The sequence below is a fragment of the Hyalella azteca genome, unplaced genomic scaffold (assembly GCF_000764305.2).
Source record: "Hyalella azteca isolate HAZT.00-mixed unplaced genomic scaffold, Hazt_2.0.2 contig10835, whole genome shotgun sequence".
NCBI lineage: Eukaryota > Metazoa > Arthropoda > Malacostraca > Amphipoda > Hyalellidae > Hyalella > Hyalella azteca.
The window spans coordinates 69,984-94,682 of NW_025940854.1; the positions used below are offsets into that span (position 1 = coordinate 69,984).

A 24,699-nucleotide genomic window follows, 5' to 3' on the forward strand; every position below is an offset into this window, starting at 1 on the left:
CGACGCTACGGCACAGCTCGAGCCGATTGGATTTTTCCACCATTGACGAAACTTGCAACCGTATGAGATGAACGTAACATTTTCCAAAACGACAAAAAATTAATATTTATATAAAGACATTATTGTGTTCTTAAAAATAGAAAATATTTTTCTTGCTGACCAAAATAGTTACGTACAATAAAATAAATAAGCTATCAAGTGATTCGTAACAGCACAAATAAATTTTTTTACTTGGTTATGATCAGACAAATAGAGCTGGAAAGCAGACCAAAATATAACTATTCAGTCATATTGTTGCTGAAATTTCTTTGCTAAACAATATCACATATGTATATGCTATGGAAATAAACATTCTAGCACTACATAATCAGTGTGTAAGTAAAAATTTCCGCAATAGGCACCAACATCACGCACCAGCGGCGTTCAGTAACACCACACACTAGCGCTACTCTCCAGCAAAACATCATCACCAGCACCACACACCAACACCACACACCAGCACCACACACCAGCACCACACACCAAGAGTGAGCAGTGAGAGCAGGGTTAGGAGTGAGCAGTGAGAGCAGGGTTAGCAATTAGCAGCGCTATGCCTGTGAATTCTCAATTTTTTGCTGATTCGAACGCATCTGCAATAGCAGTTCGTTCCCACTCCGTAAATGCGGACGCTAATGTGAGGGTAACAAACTCAGTCAGCGAATATCAATTAATATGAAGACCGGTAAAGTTAAACGAAAATAGCAAAAATGCCGCAAACATTAGTTATTTTTTGTTCGTAAGGGATTTGGCTGTTGTGAATAAAAAATGGAATACTGAAAAAAAAACTAGCAACAAAGTTTCCTATTCGATTTTTCTCAACTTACACTCAGTTTTCACACTTATTTTTCAAAATTTGAAGCTGTTTCAGAGCATGTTTTCCGCTGTATTCCAAGTCGTATGCTTTTTCCAAGTGGGGAATACAAGCCGTTTTCCAAGAAAAGTTTCACGCTTTGTTCAGAGTTTTATGCTGTTTTACACGTCAAATCTATCACTATTTCCAAAGACGTTAGCAGTTTCCAAGCATATTTTTAAGCTATTTTCTGGGTCCTGCAACTTTTTTCATGAAATCAAACAACGAATTTAGTGGCATATTTTCAACAAATTCAACTCAAACAAATAATACATGGCCTGCTAGCGTTGTACGTCCATTGCTACTATACACAAGCAAATCATCTTAAGCATGAAAATGTAACTAAAAATTTTACTTCTAGATTCGAAAAGGCAAGTCGAGATGGCCATTTCTTTGAGCCATTAGCGCATTCGGACTGTGCAGTCTCGAGGGAAAAAATCAATACCCCTTAATTAGGAACGCCTTTCATCGTGTTAAAAAATTTTGCTTAGGAATGCTGAAGGAAACGAGGCGAGATACGAAATTTAGTTCTTTGGAGTGAAATTTATTTTGCAGCCTCAAATTAGCATAAAATATACTTGTTTTTTTTTTTAATGGTTTCATTTAATGAAAAAATTCTAGAATATAACTAAAGATTCTGAACTCACTTTGCCTTGCATTTTTTTAAATGAATAAATGTGAAACAGCTACAAAAGCTCAACACCTGGAAAATGGCATTCGTTCCTTTTATAACGACACTAATCATAGCAGAATTAATAAAATGTATCTCGAATTCGTCAAGACTTTAGGCATCAAGCTATGCACGTGCGGATGGAGAACGTCAACAGCTAATATAATAGTAAATTGATAGTCTGCACTTGTATAAATGATTGAACCAAAAAATATATAGTGATCAGAATTGTTGCAATCAGAAGTGCAAAATTATCAACAAATTACAATTTTATCTATGATTGAAAAAAAAACAGTCATAAATTCACAGGAATAGTTCAACTAAAATTAGATTTAATATATAATAAGCTATTATAATTTTCAATACGTATGAGTAATGCGTGTTGCTAAATAATATGTACTGCGCGCACAGTATAAATTTTTATTTCAGTGTGACCCGTGACTCCTAGCAGAAAATGTAAAAAATAACAAAGAAAATCATTTCATCAGCAAGGTAAACTGAAAAAAATAGTCATATCGCTCCAATCTTCATATACTAAGGTAACCTGGGGACAGAATAATTTGTCGAAATTAATTACAGAAATGTATGCTTCAACCGTTTCAAATCTAGGCGTAGGATATGAAGCAAATCAGGAATGTCTCAGTGTCTATATTGGAAATAAAATTCTTCAGTGCCTTTTGACGGCTTTCATTTTCATAGTGTTAAAAGCATTAGAAACGTCCGTATTCCTTTTAGGCCGACTATAGAGTAGAAGTTTTCTTGTATTCGCGAAGTCGTTTATTAGTTGTCTGTCAGCTGATGTATGTATATGCATGATCCCCCAGTAATTTGGTAAGATATGCTCGATTAGTTTAAGGACTAGCTAAAACTGTGAATATTGTCATAATATTTAGATTTGTCGATTTATTTCTTATGCTATGTTTTTGTACTGATTTCAGAAACCGGTCAAAAATCACCTACGAAATCCGTGTATTCATTACTGTCCTCTACGACCTTAATTAAAGACCTACAAGGAGAGTCTTTACACATAGTTTAAGAATTGTACTGGAAATTTTGTTCAATTCCTTAATTAGAATTAATTTTTTCACGATTTGTTACATTTACGGAACATATTTCTGACGGACAGAAAGTAAAGTATTCGGATTTTTGTCTTGTATGATTCATAGGAGAGTTCCCAAGATAGGAACTCTCTATTATAATTAAGATTCATGATCCGCAAGTGGATTATATTACTTCGACACGGACTGTGAAATCAATTCAAATTAATTAATTCAAGAACACAAAGATTGATAAAAATATCCGTAATATGAACATGGAATGGGAAGAACTTCTATCAAATTAAGCGTGATCGACTCAATGCGGTTATCTGCGTAAGGCTTCTGCTTTCAGCTATCTGCTTTCAGCTGCGCACAGGAATTTGCGTTCGTCTCTCACAATAAATATAACGTAAAAACATTGACAAAAATGATTTGACTCTACCTGTACATCTGGTTGAGATACCGAACTTTTGATACCGAAAGCCAGGGAAATATGACACATTTATACGAAGATATTTAGGTAGACAGAATCAACGGCGTATTAGATAACCATAATTAATGTCAAGTTATACAGATTCTATTTGGCAACATGTGTGTGAGAGAGGATTGTTTATGGCAGGAAAATTAGTTTTGATTATTATTATTATTATTATTATTATTAAAAGCATTAGAAACGTCCGTATTCCTTTTAGGCCGACTATAGAGTAGAAGTTTTCTTGTATTCGCGAAGTCGTTTATTAGTTGTCTGTCAGCTGATGTATGTATATGCATGATCCCCCAGTAATTTGGTAAGATATGCTCGATTAGTTTAAGGACTAGCTAAAACTGTGAATATTGTCATAATATTTAGATTTGTCGATTTATTTCTTATGCTATGTTTTTGTACTGATTTCAGAAACCGGTCAAAAATCACCTACGAAATCCGTGTATTCATTACATAGTTTTTATGATTGTATATGAAATTGTTAGGCGAAAATAGCCTGCATGCCGAATTTCAGATCTCTAGAGCAATCAGAAGTGGGCTAATTTTCGTTGTCAATGTTAACAACAAACAAATCCACAACCAAACAAACGCGAAGCTAAGTTAAGAAAAAAATTGACATAAATGATTTGACTCAACCTCTGCATCATCGGCAAGCGCGGCAAGCGACTTTTGATACCGAAAGCCAGGGAAATATGACACATTTATACGAAGATATTTAGGTAGACAGAATCTACGGCGTATTAGATACCGTAACTGTAATTAATGTCAAGTTATACAGCTTCTATTTGGCAACATGTGTGTGAGAGAAAAATGTTTATGGCAGGAAAATTAGTTTTGATTGTTATTATTATTATTATTTTAAGATTTTCATTATGTTATTATTTCATTATTTTATTTTCCTGTCAGAAATTAAAGAAATCAGAAACGATCAAATTTGACTTAACGAGGCTACCACATGAAATTTCAGAGATAGTGAAAAATTACAATTTTTATTTGAATTAATCTTTATCATATGTTTCTCGTTATATTTATAAGGATTTTCGAATCGTGATTACTTATCTTGGAGAATTTATTTGCCCGCATGTCATTCAGTGAAGATCGTCTTTTAAAAATTTAAATGGAGGCTGAAATTCGTTCCTAAAATTTCGCAGAATGAATGAGAGATCATCGAGAGTATTATTTTTTATTTGTCCCAAGCTATATCGCAATCGGAAACAAATTCCTCCAAATGGGTATTTTTTTCAGTCTGTCAGACTCAACAGTATATTGAAAAATCATAAAACAGTATACAAAAAAATCATATTGTCCCATAAATGATCTGTTCCAATTTAGTTCAATTGCGAACTTTCATATTAATATGTTTTCGAAATCATGTTTGGCAACTGATCTCGTGGATTTGATGTTAATGCATAACAATTCTTGTGTTCTCGACTGAGGGTAATCTGAGTAAATTGTTTCAGTTTTGCTTTTATGAAACGAACGATGCAGACAATTAGCCTTAGTGTTCCCGCTATGAAGGCAAAACCTCCCCTCGGTCGTAAGTCGATATTGTAAAGAAATCCGTTAACCAAGAGTGCAACGGTGTCCATTTTTACTTTTTTAAAGAATAAGACAGCACGACTTGCTGTCATCTGCAACTGCCAGATGGCGGAGGCGGTAACCTGAGATGATGCTGGTGCTTGCGCAACATTACGTATATGGAGCAACATCCTCTACATGTAACTGGGTCTGTACTTTCAAAACTCGCTAAGTGAACGTAAGTACTTACGCTCTATTTTCTTGGCTATGATTGGTGGATTTTCCTTGAAAGGCCGTCAATGATTGGCTGATGAACTTACGGCCTCTTAACTTTTTTTGAAAGTATAGGCCCTGAGATGATGCTGGTGTCATTACGTATATGGAGCAACATCCTCTACAGTCTACATCTACATGTAACTGGCGTGCATTGACAATCAGCGAAGAAGCAACGTAGTATTATCGGTTTATATGCTGTCCGTTTTAGCTATTGCGCTAACATTTTGTTAAATGAAAAATCAAACTTGGAGATGACTGAAAAAAAATCAGAAAAGGATTTCATCAAATGGTGGGTTTAAGACAAAGAGTCTGTATAAGCAATTTTTCTACGTGTGGAATAACGTAATGGGATAACATTCAACGAAATTGACAAAAATTTTCGAGGAAATTTAATCGTCGGAACGCATGAACTCTCCAAAATTAGAAACTCGGGCAAGCCAAACATATCGAACAAAACATTGGTGACGGCAAACAATCTCGGTCCCCATTCGTTCGCATTTTGAGGTAGAGATGAAAGTCAGTAGAGACATGGATGGCCACAAATGTCAATAAACGCCCAAACTTGAATGGTGCTCAGAGTTTGCAGATCGCGTACTCGGTGACCTGTGTTGCATGTCACTCGGTCCTTAAACTCGAGATGTGAGCTTGTGGTATGGGTGTTAACCTCGCATAGACGACAATATTTTCAAGTAGAGCAAATGGAAATACTTTAAATTTTAGTCAAGCCTGAATGAATAATGCTAAAATTGCATAGAATTGACAACAATATAATCATAAAACGGTTGACTATTGCTGCAATTAGTATTAATTAATATTTTAGAACCGCCTGCTGTCAGGAAGAACAAATAACTCTCACAATAGGTCCAGTACGAAAAATTTCCTACCCTATGAATCAGCAAAAAGGCAAGCTCACACACTTTCTCAGAGTTCAGTCCTCCAATTTTGGTTAAATGTCGTGTGGAAGTATTAAACATTTTCCATTTCAGTCCAGTGCAATCTACTTGAAGTAGCGCAATCTATTTGAGCTGGGCAGCGCTAATTTGAAACGTAGCGGCCGCTACTGCCCCACCTCTGGCACTAACGACTAACATGTTGACACTAGTAACAGGCTGTGGTTGACAACATTACACCGAAATCTTTCATACAGTTTCATTCTGTAATTTATATTATGTATGTATCATGCTAGTTTTTAAATATTATTTAATACTATTAAGTAAAATCTAAAGGCGTTATCTATAAATGTAGCGATAGCGCTGTAGCGGCAAAACCACGTATCGCTATTTACATATGTAGCGGGCGCCACCGCTACCGCTACAATTGCTTAAATGTAGCGCCGCTGCCGCTACTGAAAATGTAGCGGTCGCTACATGTAGCGCGCTACTGCCCACCTTTGAATATAACAATGATTAAAAATAACACAGAAATTTAATTAAAAAGTAAATAATTTAAATGTAATTGATTATTAGTTGATTGATTTAAATATTATTGATATGAAACATAGTGCCAATATGCTTTGTTATTTTGCTTCTAGGTGTGGAAAAAAGAAAAAAAAACTCTTATTGTCTTTCGGCCATGCCAATAAAAAGGACAAAAATTGCTTGCCGGCGAAAATAAAATCGCAAATAAATTAAGCATATCAGCATAGTGAAATCTAAATGACCGTTAAATTATAATTAATATTCAACGATATTTTGTAAAGATATCTGTAGGGGAGCATCAATCAGAGAAAAGTTACCTTTTTAATGCAGCTCTTGTTTCATGCAGTTATGTTAGATAGTAAACGGAATCGAAAAAATTCTACATGAATTTTATAATTCCAGTTTAAAAATGATCGCATGAATAAGAAATATTAATTAATTTACGGTGTTACTTAATTTGTAATCACGCAGTACTTTCATTCGTTTTGTGACATACAAATCAATTCCTCATGAAATTATTTCAGCAAATTCTTACTGGTTTATAAAAATAATGATGAGTAAACTGAATTATTATATTAGTTTTCAGCTAATACTTTCTCATTTTAAATTATAAATGAAGGTAATACACGCGTCAGTTAAAAAATGTCAGGATTCATTCAAAGGTTGCAATTTTGAATCTATTAACAGTCATCTTCGTTCTCATTCAAATCCATTGTCATGTCTGTGATCGACGATAAAATTCGTCTCATTTAATTCTGTTCTAAGCTCGGCCTAGCGCTACCGCCGCAAAAAGACCAAGTTCCGTCTTGTACTTGGTCTTTACCGACCCTATTGAGTTGCCCAAAATTACGTAAGCTCATGCAAGACTTGGCATACAGAAGCTCACTTTGGCGCGGCGCAGTGCGCAAATGAGGGTTCGTCGCAAATTACGAGCCTGGCAATTGGCACTTGTGTCTTGGGAGGCTCGATGTTGGATTACGCAGCCTAGGGCAGAACTACCTTATGATGGCTACGCGAATGCGCCGTAATGCCTACACCGGCCAACACCTCGAATAAATGCGCTGAAAATGTTATTATAGGAGAAATTCAACAATCAACATAGCTTGATGCTGATGGTAATTGCTGGTTGATAATTCAAATTTTCTATACAAGTTAATAACTGCGATGACACAAAAGGCTCATGTGCCACACCAATGTATACAGCATAACGCAAACAAATCTATAGATGATAGATATAGATTCAGAAAATGATTTAGATTTGATAAAAAAACGTGACTTTACGACACGTGTAGTGTCTTGAATAAGTGTAAAAAAGTGATATGATGACTGCAAGTCTCCGTTGCATTATTCAGTACACATTTCTCGTGAGTCACCTCTGCATTATTCAGTACATATTTTTCGTGCATGATTTTGTGACAGTAAGTCTCCGTTGAAATATTTAGTACATATTTCTCGTTCATGATGTTGCGAAAGTAAGTCACCGTTGCATTGTTCAGTATTTACTTTAGCTTCAGTTTTGTTATATTGAAGAAATGAATGTTAAACCAATAATGATGAATCTTATAGCTGATATGCTTGCATTTGTCATCAGATTTAGTCATATTCAGGCCAGAGGATTAAAACTAAATAAGCGGATATAAATATTTAGTCTTAGTACCCAGTAAAAATTTACAGACGCGGCAGCTTCTGATTTAGACTACCAGAAGCTGGGACAACTCTAAATTTTGTTAGGGTATAAAGCGATTTCGTTCATATCAATAGGCACATTACCCATACCTGAATATGCGGCTGGTAGGTAAAACCGTAAGTCAGAACGACGTAAAAACCTGCTCAGTCAAGCGAAGGCTGAAGAGCATCTGCAAGTAGTTGCTAAAAAAAGAGAGCACACATATTTGCAGGCTAAAATTTATAAAAAATAACTATTGGTTCATTTATTACGATGAGAAGAAAATAAATTTATCAAAAGATAAATGGCAAGGCATGAATGAAAGAAATATTTTCTGTGACGGATGAATAGAAAAACACTTAGAGAATGCATGTTGAAGACGCTCGATTTCGTCTGTAACATTAAAGACTCAAACAAATGGAGGGATACGTATATGAACGCTACATTTTTTTTATTCCTTTCCAGTTCGTGAAAAAAATACGAAAAGAGAGACAATATAATTACTTCGGCGAAAAAATCTTTAGCCATAAGATTATCTAATCTGGTTTGGAGAAAATTTTCCCATATTCTTAAACTGCACGTCAGTGATTCCGAACAAAAATTACTGGACAATCGCCATACTGTTGCCGCACGCCTGTTAGAAAGGCTCCTGTTGTAGCTTTAGCTTTGAATCGCGGGTAATTCTGCAGCTGCCGAGGCATTGGCCTTCAGCAATGCAGCGACAATGACGAGTCATTGCGCAAATGGTTCACAATTAACTGCAGCATTGCTTGCTTGTGTTGGTGCTCCACATGGACCGCAGGTCCAGTCGGAGACTTCAACGAGGTCAGAGTAGCGATCTTGTGACCAGTTTCTAAAACGGGGCTCTGAACCAACCTACCTCAAAGGCCTGTCTGCTTCCCGGTCTACTACTCCATGCAAAGTCTTGCTTGTACAAGCATTAAACTTTGCTCTGTGTGACTACGGTGACACAGAATTGTACTCAAAGCTTTGAAAATATCATTTCCTGACCAAAACGCACTAGCTTGATTTTTATCGCATTGAAATTTCATTGATCGAAAATTTTTTATTACATATTGTAAATCACTTCACTTAATGTAAAGTTCAAGTCTGCTTTTTAAACAAAACTTTGAATTTAGTGAGCCCTAGATGTCCTTTTAAATCGGTGTCAGTAGCAGCGAAGTTTGGTCACAAACGAGTTGCTTGGAATCTCGTCGGAGCGTTTTTTTTTGTATGTTGGGCGCAGCATGGCGGCAGGCAAGAAATATTTCTACTTCCTGTCTTGGCAAGAGCAACGAGAAATAAACCAAATATAACTGCCCCCGTGGCCTACTCACGATGTACTCCCAACAGTGCCTATTTTTTCGTGCATGCAATTATTCCTCTGATTGTGCTTTAGAAAATAAATCGTAAATAAACAATTATTGACGTTGAAAACTTATGATTATCTGTTGAATGTTGATATTTTCTATTTGCTACACTAACACTACACATTGAAATATTTTTATACTTTATTTTTCAATACGTTTGAGAGGCACAACTAATTGCTTGGTCCGCATCGAGAGTCAAGCATCTTGCTCAAGAGATCCGGCATGTGGTCGGTATGCTAGCATCTTGTGGCTAAGCTCATCATCGCTGCTGGCTCCATAAAGTACAATGTTGACGCATTCAGCGAACTCACTGTGAAGTACTTTGAAGATTCCACAAAGGATTTAAGCCCGACGTGCATAACACAGTGACCGACACGACGTTAAGATTCGATTAGCCCGAGGACGCGCGATAAGTATGGCGGGGTAGCTGCTAGTGATCAGCGTTTCATAGGACGGCAAAGTAGCTGAGAAATGAATCGTTCTAAAGGGCTTTGGAAGGTATCGTTCTGAGCGTCAAAAGGAGTCTAAAGAGGGATTTGAGATAGGTCCTGCTGCAGTAAGAGAAAACAGCAGCTGCATATGCAGCAGCGGCAGCAGATGCATTGAGGTCTCTAACCGCCTTGTGGTTCACTCTGCATCGGCAGAGCATCGAGGTAGGAGGTGTCCTGTAGCTGCAGCGGCGACAGCACTGAATGCAGTAATATCTTGTATTTTCCAGTGCCGGCAGTTGTGAGTACAAAATGAATTACGAACGATTTCAAGGCAATCCGTAATGCCGTTGACTGAAGGCAAATGGAGGACTGTTATTATAAGCACCGTATTTTATCGTCACATGAATAATTCATTTAAATAAACTGAATCTTTCATTGTGCGGAATTTGACGGATTAATTATCAGTACGAATCGAACGAAACATGTTAAGCAACTGAATGAGACGTTGATGCATGTCGTGAATTTCAATGTAATTGGTTCGAGTTGCTCAAGAGTCACAGGACGCCTTAAGTCACGTACCAAGATGATCGAGAATCAATAAGAATACTAGCATTGTTTCATTGTTATGATTTTAAATGAAAGCTTTTTCATCCAGGTATCCTAAAAGAAGGAACCAGTATCACATTGTTATAACGATCGTAACCAAAATAAAAAATTAATACATGTGTATAACCTTCCGCAAACATCTCTATTAAAGCTCACTTGAAGTCAGGGGGCACGAAGCATATAGTGACTTTGTATGTGAGTCTCGTCCTGCTTATGCTTACTTAGAGACAGTATTTCGCTAGCGTTATTTGTGGCCGTGATGTGAGGCGATGTTTTAAGGCAATAATTTGTATGCTATCGAAGCAGCGCTTGCGTATGAAGACTCTATGGGTTCGATACCGCAATCTAGACGACCATATCGTATGCTTCTCAGCTACTCAGGGTAGTACAGTTGACAAATTGGCGTCTCAATGGTAGTTTGTGACCTAAAAATTGAACAGGTCTCACCTCAGAATGAAGGAATATCACCTAATGACATGTATCATAATAAACATTCTAAATCATCTGCAGACCCCATATCTAAACAGTGGCTACAAATTAGAAGATATTTTGCAACCCAGACCCGATTGAATTCAAACCTGTTAACTTTAGTAGCCTAATGCGCTGCGGTTAATTGATAACTTAAAAACCTCCTTTAAAAAGATTATACGTAGCCTCAAACGAGGAGAACTCGCCACAGCGACCTCAAAAGAGTAGCCCTGTGGTGACACACTTTACTTTCTTCCTACGGATAATTTGACAGCAAAAAATTCCGCATTCGTTCGTTGTGTTGGGAGTTATTACACTGTTAAATAATGGACCAGTTTTTCTGCGGTCGAGTAACTACACAAAGATGTAAGAAAATAGAAGACCAAATGATGCGTCTTTGTGATGGTCTGATGATTTTATGCATTAGTTGGCTCCAGACTATAGATTAGGCAAAATACATAAAAAATTACTTCTCTGATTTTTACAGTTTTTTTGAAACACAAAAGATCTGTTTTAATTCGATAGAAGAGTTGTGACATGACAGTTCTTGAAGTAGGAACCAAACGACAAATTTGTAAAGGGCTTTTTCTCATGTTGATTTTATTCTCTCATGGTGATTTTATAGCATTTACATCTTAATTTCGTACTTATACCAAGGTTCTCCCTATTCAATTATGTCAACCATTTCAAGCGAGCGATCTGCCTATATACACATAAACTGCAGCGTCCGTACGCAGTTGCAAAAGCGCTAAGCAATTAGTAGCTGACCAATTTTTTATTGTTCCTGAGGCAGGAAAAATATCGGGGAGAGTTTTTACAAATTAAAGGTGCGGCATTTCTCACACCCGCTTTGCTTTTAAAGGTCAGACGCCCTGCTTGCTGTCTACCGACCATTCTCAGAGGTGGTTTAATTTTGTAACCTGAAGAAAGTCATCACTTAATGTGCTTGGTTATTTTTTATTAAATGATAAACCGTATGTTTTCTCTTCTGTTTGGGTATAAAAGGATAAATGTTTTAAGGTTTTAAACTTTTCATCATCTGGGCAGAACAGGCATTGTATTCGATAAAACAGACAAATGACTCTAATAATTAATTTCGTTTCACCTGCGAGTAATACGGAACTTATGAAAGGGGGTAACATTTTATTTATTCCCAGAGAGAAATAAATTATTGACAGCTCATCTTTTTTTCGACAAGGATGTCCTCGCGAAGTGTCAGTGATCCTGATGATCGCAGAGACAAGAAGGTAATACATACGCAAGGATTCCGAGACAGACTGAGTTACTGGAAGGTTCACGATCCGTAGGGCCTTGAAGCTAGTGACATAAGGAGCGTATTTATGACAGACCTAAGCGGCTCTTGCATATATCGCGGTGCGAAAGCGACGTTCTCAAGGATGTCGTTCGCATCCTGGAAGCTAAGAGACTCGGAGTTCTTATCCTGCGGAACGCTCCAGAAACAGTAAGAAAATCGCTTCAAAGTGTCCAGCAGGATGACGAGTAAGAGTTGTCTGTCCTTCTAGGGATCTCTTGAATTCAAGAGAATTAAAGAGGCTAATCGGGGCACGAACTCAGACCCTCCATTTTCACTCGCATGAAAAAATATAAATGCTAGAAAAGGAGCGCCGACAAACTTTCTCTCAGGGAAGTTCCTGATCTTCGAGTGACTTGCAGAAAAGGATAAGGAGGAAGAGAGTGCAGTACCTGTCGTCGGTGACCTGCGGTGCTGGTAGGCTAGACTTACTGTGCGTGAGGCAAGGCTGATATCAGCAAAAGGTAGCGTTCGTAGATTAGTCAGGTCGTCTAAGATGACACTCGTTAGTGACAATGTGTTGCTCCGCCATGGCATCAGATATTTAAATAACGTCGATTAAGATTAGTCAGGTCGTCTGACACTCGTTAGTGATGATGTGTTGCCCCGCCATGGCATCAGATATTTAAATATCGTTGATTAAACGTTGTTTTAACTCGCAATCAACATTGTTTCAACATCGCTTGCCGGGATGGGGTTGTGAAAGACATAACAACTTGACCGTGTAGCTGTAGATGACTCTTACACAATAAGCAATACTTTTGTCACGTACGGAGAATCTGTATGTAGGTTCAAGCATGATAATGAAGATGCTAGTTTAGCCTAATGAAGCTGATATTGTAACTTGTATCGTAATTGTTCCAAGATAAATCGCAAAAGAGTATTCTGGAAGCACTGCATATATGTAGAAAAATAAGTATTTATAATAAAATAGAGCGGACAATTTAGCGTAAAATGATAACTTCAGGTCTCTAGTTTAATTTGTGTTGAGATTCACATTTGCAATGAACTATCATCATTATTGAAATAAGTGTTGACGACAATTAAACCCATATTTTTTGGCAAAATATGTCAGAAAATAGCCTCTTACAATTTAACTGCATGTTGTTTAACGCTAACAATTTACCCACCGCAATAGCCACAAGCTGCTTTCACCAAGTGGGCCGAAGAAGTAAACTATGTATTTTTTATAATCCTGTTGTGGCCATAATTGAACCTTTCTGCTGAAATTACCACCCATGGACTTTTCGAGTTTCGACGGGCCCGCCCTCTCGGCCCATTTCCTGGGGCATCACAATTCCAGAGGCTGCGTGCATTTCATGCCCTAAATCTATTGACTTTTGAACCTCATACAAAGCTGGGCGCAGCATTGGAGCTCAAAAAAGTTGCGGCACAGATTGCCTTTCTATGCAGGATACCTGCATAGCGTTAGGCTGCTAGGACAGGTTCTACAGGACAGGTACTACAAGTGGGGCGCTCGCTGAAACCTCCTCAAAAAACTTGCTCTGGTTATCCTTTCTAGTGGTCGCCCGAGGCCAGGTAAAGAATAGGTTGAAATACCAGGCAAAGGTTACAGAAAGTTTCACTGAGATCAACGATTTTCCAATTAAAAACAAGATATAGGGCACATGAAGGGAATGCCGTTGGCGTTGATCGTGGTAAAAAGATTTCGGGAGTACATCGTTAAACTGCGTACGTATCCTAGGAATTCATTAAAAGGCATTTCAATGCGAACACTGAAATGTCACATAACAACTTATGTTATCAGTCTGCTTATATCGCAAGTTAACAAGGAATTTAAAGCAAAGAAAACGCTAAGCAGATGCAACATATCGATATTAAAAACGTTTCAGAGTCCAGCTCCATCATCAGTTCGACAATCTTTTTAGTTTGTCGAACTGATGATGCAGCTGGACGTAGAAACGTTTTCAATATCGTTATGGTGAATTTGCTTGGCGTTTTCTTTGCTTCCACTTTCCTTGTCACATAACATTAAACTTATTTGCATTGATTGCTAAAGCATTGCCTCTTAGAACTCCTCAGGTGGGAATTTTAAGATTTGAACTAAATTCGCGCTATCGTTCATAAATTTGTCCGGGTAATGAACAGATAAGGTTTATGATATTTCACTCATGACCCTTGCCAATACAATTGAATTTCATTGATGCCATGAGAGTAGGGTTGAGATGTTCTTTCAACTAGTAGAACTTTGCTGCATGTACAAAGTATCAACATATCAAGTAACATAATTTAGTAACACTCAAGCCTTCCATTCAATGATGGATTCTTCTCAACAGTTTGAGCAAATAATGTTTCAAATGTGAATTTGACACTAACTACCGCCAACTTGTTGTGACTGCCGTATTCTGCATTACGAAGAACACTTTTAAAGCATTCGCTTGATATTATGCTTCCCGTGAACCTGAAATACTAAGGAAAGTTTTCCTAACGATTTCTCAGCCTTAAATTCTTTCGTAATAATGCAGTTAAAAAATTTAAATGCAAGACGGTCACTAGAAACTGCAGGCCGATTCAATCGCGCTCATTGCACTCCAGCGACGGCCGATGCCGCAGCTCCCGAGACCTGTTCGCGGTGATCCCTGGCGGGTAGGTTTTTATGTGGATAGTACGGAGGGCACTAGGCCCCCTTACCCATGGTCTACTTTTGAGTAGCTCAACTGCATAGACCGCATTGGACTGCAGCAGACCACACGTGGCTTTGTCCTAATGTAACAAATCTGGAAGGCTGCCGCCATCTTGCCATTATGTGTCATGGTCTCAATGCTTCGTGAGTATTAAAAGTCAACTTTATTTTCATCCTCAGCACTTCTATCATGCAACTTCTATTGCAATGAAAGATTTTATTCCAATTCTATTATGGTTTTACTAAATTCGATTTTTAAAGAATATTTTATGAATACTGTGTATATTTTTAACTGTGTTCCATGATGCAAGCCATGAACTTTGACATTACACTGCACGATAAGTTGCCTGAGCGATACCCACTTTTTATGTCTACTATCAATGTTGAGTTACTGAGGCTCATGCTTGACACAATACCCTGATATTCCAATGAATGCAGCGGCACGCAGATCATCAACTTTCGTCCGGCGGTCCATAATGGTATTGTTCAAGGATGTCGCCTGAATGCCTGCATGCATAATACAGTGTCGCTCGTGACATTGCCGACAACAAACCCACTCGATTATTCCCCTACCATTGTCGTTTTCCCTATCCTAATTTATTCATATTGTAATATATGGTTTGCGGCTATGATGGAGACATTGAGGCTAGCTGCCTCGTGACTGCAACACGAGATTGACTAGCAGATCGCGTTTCTACTGACAGCTTGCCTGCTGTGAATGGACTCGGGCGTACTGTGTTCAGGCAGCGAAAAAACGCCCCCTGCTAGACTGTCCTAGATCTGGGCTCGGCCAGACGGTTCATTTTGGGACACCGGATCTTTAACGTAAGCGTTGAAAGCATCATCTGTACTGCCGCGTACTGTATAGTTATGGCGGCTTGCAAAATTTAACCGGATAAATTGTGTTAATATCTTCACGTTTTGCAAAGCTCTATCTATCGCAATATGATCCACCTTTGCACAAATACATTCCGCGTTTTATGTTTCCAAATACAAATACATTCTTTACAACAATCATTCTTTACAACAATCTTTACAACAATCATTCTTACTTTGCACAAGTACATTCCGCGTTTTATGTTTCGATTCATCTAAAATGAAGCTCTCCACTATTAAAGCAATTGAAAATATTTTATATCGTACCGAATGTGTCCTCGTAATTTATATTTCCACGCTGAAATTAAAAGAGTAATTTTGAAGCTTCATACAAGTCGGAAGTTTTAAAAGTTTAATATAGAGGACAATGCACCCCACGCCGCTTGTCCCACTTGAGCTCCGTCTAGCGGCCCTTGCCTCGGTCCCTGGCGATGGAGGGAGGCGCTGCAGGTCAATCTTATAGCCTGACCATCAGGTTCTCTATTTACCGTGCACGAATGAATTACTTACGGTTACATAATTTATTTTGAGATATATGTTTGTGATATACTTTTGGATGAACTTTCTTAAAATAAATTGAAATATTTTTGAATCTTATGGTCTAAAACGATCTCTAATGTGATCGGTACGTTGATGTCGTCAATTGTGTCAAGTTATTTATTGACCATCCTTCACTTAAATTACGTGACAGATTTTATAAGTGTTTGCTTAATAGCATTGCTTGAAGCGTGGGTTCTGAATAATCCGGTTGGCCCAGTGGGTTCTCAATAATAAGGTCGACATCTAAATCATCCATTTATAAATGATGATTGACTTATGTGAGAAAAGTGGGCAGCCTGGATCTCAAAGTATGAGATATAAGGAGTATTGCGAAAATGAGCTTCTTACAAAATACCCGCAAGAGCAATGCAGCGTGCGCCGCCATGCACTCAGCTTGTTAACCTAGAACTCTTGCGACACGGAGTTTTGCAACACTGTACTCTCCCGAACATCTACTCGTTATTTTCTTATACTGAACGGCCACAACATGGCTTGAAAAATAAATGTAACGCAGTATGCAATAATGCACCACGATTGATTTTGAAACACCCTGCACGAATTTTACAGCTTAGGCAATACTACAAGCAGTGAACTACAATATTATATGCGGAAATACCGCGCACCAGACAGAAGAACACGAGTTCGCTTTCTTTTTCGTGAAGGACAACAGATGGTTCTTGCTTTTCCCACAATGACTGTCAACTTGGGGCACTCATGTCCGCGAAAATACAGTGCAATGGCGACAATACAATTGGAAGGAAGAATTTTGTAAAGGAATACAAGCGTAATGAATATCAATAAAGTGAGTAAAAAATCTTTGACTCAGAACACTCAAGTTGTAAGTGCATGCATTTCAAACCGTTACAATATATACCTCTTGAGCATTCAGTAGATGAAAAACTGGAAGGAAGACAAAATCTAAAAGTTATGTGTGCAGCAATTTTCCAATTTTAAATGCAGAAGATATTTTATTTTGTTATTGAAATACGTCACATTTTCGAATAAATACGCGTCCTATTCTGACTGCAGGTGACAGGTTTTCACATTCAGGTTTGTCAGATGGAATTTCTACCGCTAGGTCTTTATTGAAGACCGAGACTGGTTTTATTTATCTTTCACGGTATAATGTGTGCATTTGAAAACTCCTTACGTCTGAAAGGCAGAACCAATTATATTTTTATCCTATCATGGTTGTAAATAGAATGCACAATGAATAGAGTTTTGCACCTAGAAGTCTCAGCATCATTTTTTGGAATATGATTGACCAAATTACCAAACATAGGATGATCTCAGGGAAACTTTGACTTCTCTTTTACTGGACCATTAATGAAACTTGTGATATGAGTTTTTCTTTAATCATTTGAGATAAAACAAAGATTTTAGGTCAAATAGAATTTTCTTTTACTGGACAATTAATGAAACTTGTGACATGAGTTATCTATGAATCATTTGAATTAAAACAACGATTTTACGTCAAATAGAATTTTCTTTTACTGGACAATTAATAAAACTTGTGACATGAGTTATCCTTGAATCATTTGAATTAAAACAAAGATTTTAGGTCAAATAGAATTTTCTTTTACTGGACAATTAATGAAACTTGTGACATGAGTTTTTTCTTTAATCATTTGAATTAAAACAAAGATTTTAGGTCAAATATAAGTACTTATCTTGTTTTTATCGCTGAACGATGGAGGAAGATGCCGGTAACTCCCCTGCTTGAAGCTACCTTCTCCCGGAAAAAGTTTCCCTTTACCGAAGCAGGAAATACCTTCATCGCAGTCGAGCTCTGTGGAACACAAAAGAAACAACCGATGAATGATTATTAAGCACATATTTAATCATGAACGAATTTTGTGCACAATTTTTAAATTTCAGAGTCATGATTTGCTTGACACTTATCGAATATTAGTTAGATCTATGCCAAATGAATTCAAAATAGGCCTCAAATTTTTTAATTTATTTTAATCTAAAGATAAGATATAAGTCAATACTGATTTAAAAATAAGGAAAATTATTATTACCGTTGAATATGTTCATATTATGTATTCCTTATTGATGCCTCATTCTTATATTTTCTGTAGTTTGAAGAGGTCGATTATTGCATTCTGAAGCCGAGAATGTTTTGAATGGTCCTGATGCCGGAAATAAAATAAAAGTAGTCCTCAAGGCAAGTATTTAGCAGCTATACATGCATTAAGCTCTAGTGAAATCTAGATGACGAGTGTAGTGAAGCTAGAACGTTCACGGTAGACCCAGCGTCCAGTGGGAATGAATGGCTGCGTCGTCAATATAAAAGGTTCGTCATCAAACCTTTGTCTAATGCATATTCTAACTGCGAATCTTCAATTAAAACTCCGCGCCGCAAAATTGTTTTAAAACTTTTTATGTTTATTTAGTGATGGTTTGATTTTTTTCACTTAATTTATGAAATTTTAGGATGATTGCCATGAGTCTCACAATTTAAATATCGACGAGATCACGAGATCATATTCACTGGATTATTTATTCAAACTCTTTACCTAACATTATGTTAAGATAATGTTGCTGATAACATCTCATAATACCTGTCTTCCTCAATTATAATGCAGTTTGGAGGTAAATTCTTCATCGAGTATAGTCCTGCACCGCCGCAAAAGACTGCTGTACTTCACCCCTGATAGACGCCTCACATTTCCCCCTGGGGCGATACTGGCGCTCACCCCCACCTTGAAACTCCCCTTCTGGAGGAACATGCCCACTGGCTATGGCACCGGCGTGACCATCTCGATTCCCTTCACTCGTGAGTTGACAGGGCGATCTTCCGAAATTTAATATATCCGAAACGAAATGTGTTGAAATTTTAACTAAAGTATTATTTAATTTGAATCAAAATATGATGATAAGTGAACCGAAATTTGATCAATTGTTAACAGTAGTTTGACTAAAAAAGATGAAATTTGATAAATTGTGAACAGTACCTTGATTTTAAAAATGGGACACGAGTTTATAGGTCTAATTCGTTGCTATCACGAAGTAAGTGGAGCTAATTTCCCTTTTAAAAATGGTTGAAAGACTGGATCAAAATAGCATGTCAATTTATGATTATTGCAGTTAATACGAACTAAAAATGTCACTTCTTGAATGAGGGAGACTTTAAAATTCATGCTCTTATAAAAAAAGAGTAGTAATTTGACACTGACGATTTGATCGGCCATAAAGACCGACGACATAAAGCCATCCATAAAACCGTTTTTCATCTCAAAGTGAACTTCGACACCCTCGGTTGGACGGACGAGCTGAACCCATTTGGCCTTTATCCTTCTATCTTCAGGCGTAAGCGCGGTCTCGACCCTCCTGCCTTCGGCTCCACGTGAGTTTCATCGTAAAACAACAACTTGTATCTAATTATATATCTTGGTTTCTTGGTTTACCTAGGGAGAAATATATGTATCTAGAATATCAGCAGTATGTTGAAAACTTAGGGCTATTGTTGCAAATTATTTTTCTTGCTTATGAAAGGTACAACTTTATTTATTTTGAAAACCTTTCGATGCACCTGTATTGAGAAATGTTTGTAACGTTAATTATATATCATACCGAATAACGTCTACTATATGTTTTTATTGGCTGCACGAACTGGAAGTTTGAAATTTGAAGGTAAAAACTACTAATAATAATCAATAATCCCAACAAAGATTTAATGTTCACCGACTTGACCTGCGGTCTCAGAGCCGCGATATACGGGCTGGTGGCCGAGGTATTAGACAACCTCGGGTACCCGGGCGAGCTTTGTCTGTTGAGGGCCGTGTGCGAGATGCGGGAGGGGCCGCTGGCTGAATCATACGGCTGGATCAAGGACATGCTAGAGTGGGCCTTGACGTAAGTAATTAGCTTCTGTTATTTACACTATAATAATTATCCTATTCCCTTCACTCGTGAGTTGACAGGGCGACCTTCCGAAATTTAATATATATCCGAAACGAAATGTGCTAAAATTTGAACTAAAGTATGATTTAATTTGAACCAAACTATGATGAAAATTTAACCGAAATTTCATTAATTGTGAACAGTAGTTTGATTGAAATGATGAAATTTGATTAATTGTGAACAGTAGTTTGATTTTAAAAATGGGACACGAGTTCATAGGTCTAAGTCGTTGCTATTACGCAGTAAGTGGAGCTAATTTCCCTTTTAGAATGGTTGAAAGACTGAATCAAAATAGCGTGTCAACTTACGATTATTGCAGTTAATTCGAACTAAAAATATCACTTCTTGAATGAGGGAGACTATAAAATTCACGCTCTTATAAAAAATAGTAATAATTTGACACTGACCATTTTATTAGCCATAAAGACTCCATGAAACCGTTTTTCATCTCAAAGTGAACTTCGACACCCTCGGTTGGACGGACGAGCTGAACCCATTTGGCCTTTATCCTTCTATCTTCAGGCGCAAGCGCGGTCTCGACCCTCCAGCTTTCGGCTCCACGTAAGTTTCATCCTTCTATCTTCATGTCATCCTTCTGTCATCCTTCATGTCATCCTCGTCATGTCATCCACATGTCATCCTCCTTGCTCCACGAATGTTTCATCCTTCTATCTTCAGGGGCAAGCGCGGTCTCGACCCTCCTGCCTTCGGCTCCACGTAAGTTTCGTCGTAAGACGACTACTTGTACAATTATACATACTACTAGACTACTTGTGCATACCACATACTAATTATTCAAGTAGACGACTACTTGACTAATTATACATCTTGGTTTCTTGAATTATACATCTTAGTTTCTTAATGTGTCTCTCGAATATCAGCAGGATGTTGAAAACTTAGGGCTATTGATGCAAATTATTTTCCTTGCTTATGAATGGCACAACTTTATTTATTTTGAAAACTTATTCATGCACCTGGATTGAGAAATATTAATTATATATCATACCGAATAACGGCTGCTATGTCTTTATTTGCTGCATGAACTGGAAGTTTGAAATTTGAAGGTAAAAATTACTAAAAATAATCAATAATCCCAATAAAGATTTAATGTTCTCTGATTTGACTTGCGGTCTCAGCGCCGCGATATACGGGCTGGTGGCCGAGGTATTAGACAACCTCGGGTACCCGGGCGAGCTTTGTCTGTTGAGGGCCGTGTGCGAGATGCGGGAGGGACCGCTCGCTGAATCATACGGCTGGATCAAGGACATGCTCGAGTGGGCCTTGACGTAAGTGATTACCTTTTATTATTTACATAAACATTATGAAAGGAGGACCGCTCGCTGAATCATACGGCTTGATCAAGGATATGCTCGAGTGGGTTTTGACTTAAGTAAAACTTACTTTTATTATGAAAATTTTTAATGAGACGAATCCGCTGGTCATTAATCGAACTTCTATAAACAAGCAAATCGTGCCATCTAATTTTAATTTTTATTATTTGTTATAATTTACCTTTTATTACGAATCTTGAATGAATTTGTTTAGTAAGCATCGTTAGCAGAAAAGGAGCCAAGGTTTTATTTATTACGTTATTATGAGAGACATTAAATTAAAGGATTATATGTGATTTGGCTATTCAAATATCGAGGTTATGAATTGTTTTCCATTTATGCTAGAGGTTGTATAATTTCCTGGCAGAATAAATAATTCATTAATCATACGCTATTCGCATCTCCTACATTTTTATACTTCCATGAAAAGTTTATTTTTTTTAACATTTCCCTCCACGACCTGGAAAAATACAGCGCATCGCCAGAAACTAAATAAAAACAGTATTTGATATTTTCTATCGCAGCCCTTCCATGAACTCTAAGTCCTCTAAAGGACTCGAGAAATATTACAAGGCGGAGAAACTCGGTCGTACCCTGGACTGCTCGCGCTACTCGAACTGCTCCCTTGCAATCTTTACAAGTGCTGCTGCTGATAGAGGGTGAGTTCGCTCAACATTACGATTATTATGAAATGTTTTCTGTAAAATTATTTCTTTTATTTGAGTTGTATTTACATGGCTAATGATGACATTTGCTAAAGGCCAACATAGTCGAATCAAAGCTAACAATCATTAACTTAGGTATTGTTTCGTCTATATGAGAACTTTGTGAAGTATCTTACACTTGTGAACATCGTTTGTGCATAAATTTGCGCTTTTTTAATATCAACCTCTAAACTGACCTTATTACTATTAAATATTTCAACAGAAATGTTATTCCGCTGTGAAATACATAAAATTATCGTAAAGTGTACAAACTGAGCATAATTCCAAAAGTAAAAATTTTGGAGTTTGATCAGTCCCCGCTCAAACTCTGAGTGACGTGACCAGGAATGGTTTTCTTTGAACAGAGGGTCCAGCGAGTATAGAAAACATCGGAAGAAACCAGTGCCAGAAGAGTTAACAAATGTCATAAAGGCATCAGAAGAAGGCAAAGTGCTTAGCAAACAAGAGAAGCTCAGATATAAAACGCTCAACAAAAAGATGCTTCACGAAGAAAATATGAAGGAAGAACACATGCCTGGTGAAGAGGACTTTGTGAAGTCGAGAACACCGAGCAAGCAAGCGTTCTACGAAATTTCCCAGGAAAAAATTACCGTGAACACGTTTGCAGAGAAGTTGAAACAACAAAGAATGATGGAAAAAATACAAGCCATAGCCATGATGCAGGCCTTTAAAAAAGTCATTAGATAATGGTTAAGTATACATTCAAGTACAGAATAGTTATCCGTTGGAGTGACTGCGCCTCCAGTAGTCTACGCTGATCACCGGTGCAAGAAAAGTTCCTGTAAGCTATTCTCACGAGGCCATCTTTTCTTCTTTTTGAAAATGTGACTATTGGTTGTCAAAGCATAAGAGTCAGTCCAAGTGCGACCATTTATTTAGTCGTCATTTTGGTACAGCATTTAGTTATGCAGCTTTGACTTTCAAGCCATGAATTTACTTGTATGAAGAAAAGTTGTTAGCCTACATAATAATGTTTGGTGAGATCGAGTGGTAAATGTTTAGTGAGACCTTGTAGATCCACGAACGGTGTTGAAAGTTTGAACAGCTAATTCTACTACGTACTAACCAGCTTACGAATACTCGTCTTACAGAACAAAATTAAGGTATTATTGGCACAATAACTTTTATTTTTTGTGAATTGCGTTTTCATCCTTCCTTAAAGCTTTAGTTGAATGTGGCTGAGGATGCGAGTCTCATTTTACCCGCTACAATTTTCCTACCTGGCCGATCTGCAAAGGCATTCCTTGAACGTGCATGCTAATTATTGATGGGTTAAGTAATGGCATTACGAATATTGTTACTTTAACAAGAAGAACTGTAAAGGCATTAATAAGTATTACCATTAAAGCGGCGGTGGTTGGTGCAGTTATTTTAGTGATTTGAATCTTTTACGGGTTAAATCACACAAACCTACCTTGATTTTATTAGGAAATGACATTATTATTTGTTTACCAAATGCGGATCTGCGTAATGTATGATGGAAGTACCAATGAACTTGTTATAATACGAGCACATATTTTAATGGTCTTCATATAAAATAAAAGAATAATGTGAACAAATTCAAGTTTTTTACACAGCTGTATTGAATTAAATATTTTTTTTCTCCTAAGCTTAAATTTCTTGCATGCCATTATTTAGGTTGATAAGAACTATTTGGCCGTTAATAATCAGCTATGTTTGTAATGAAGTATCCATCACTAACCATCGTTTACAATCAATCAGTTGCTCCATGGAAGAATTGAGCGTTGACCAGAATATTTAAATACCTATTTATTTTAATGTAAGATCTGTTGTTTACATTAAAGATCTTACATTACAGATCTTACCTGTTGTTTATGACCCACCTAATAAATCACGGAGATATTATGTCTTTTTTCTCGAAATAAAAAAAAAACCTTTTACGTTAGTTTTTCAGTATGTGCAACCTCAGTAAAACTTGGAAAAACATACAACGCAGTGATGAAATTTTAATTTACTGCTCAAATTATGGTCAATATTTGAGTGAAAATCATTTCTGAGAGATTATTAATAATATTTATATAAGAAGATAACGAGATAATTCCCAAGGTTAAGTTTTCCGATCTAGAATTAAAATTAGTTCAAAATACATAAATATATATTTCTTTTTTAATCACACCGGAAGGTTGTACGTCAAACATACTAACATTTTCAAACATTTAAATTAAAGAAATTTGTCAGTTTCGAATGTCTTGTTGATCATACAGTTCGTGACGGCAACTTCACAACGAATCCCTTATGAAAAATTAAACGATCAGCTTCGGAGGCACACGCATAACACGCACACATTTTACCACAGCCTTGTTTTCAATTGGTCACATGGGGAGAAGCAATTAACGGTCTTTAAACACATATGGTGCGCTAAACGCGCGTAAAGCCCCTGATTCACAACCGTCAGTTCTCAAACTAACTTGGTTTGTTTCTGTGCCATTTTTTTCAATAAAAAGATTCGTCCAACTCCACTCTTTAATGAGATTTCACTCTGATCTCATCAGTACTAGATTAATTTAA

The 24,699-nt window shown here is 37.2% G+C and overlaps 1 protein-coding gene across 1 annotated transcript in view; it reads left to right on the plus strand.

Moving 5' to 3' along the window:
- Positions 1-24,022, plus strand: part of LOC108682400 — a 58,543-nt gene extending 34,521 nt beyond the window's left edge. The window contains exons 3-11 of the mRNA XM_047882599.1: positions 18,423-18,504; positions 18,797-18,987; positions 19,452-19,557; positions 19,917-20,066; positions 20,299-20,333; positions 20,681-20,831; positions 21,251-21,400; positions 21,970-22,104; positions 22,515-24,022. Coding sequence (XP_047738555.1) covers positions 18,423-18,504; positions 18,797-18,987; positions 19,452-19,557; positions 19,917-20,066; positions 20,299-20,333; positions 20,681-20,831; positions 21,251-21,400; positions 21,970-22,104; positions 22,515-22,857 — 1,343 coding nt within the window. The 3' untranslated portion in view covers positions 22,858-24,022. The remainder of the gene's footprint in view (positions 1-18,422; positions 18,505-18,796; positions 18,988-19,451; positions 19,558-19,916; positions 20,067-20,298; positions 20,334-20,680; positions 20,832-21,250; positions 21,401-21,969; positions 22,105-22,514) is intronic.
- Positions 24,023-24,699: the final 677 nt, after the last annotated feature.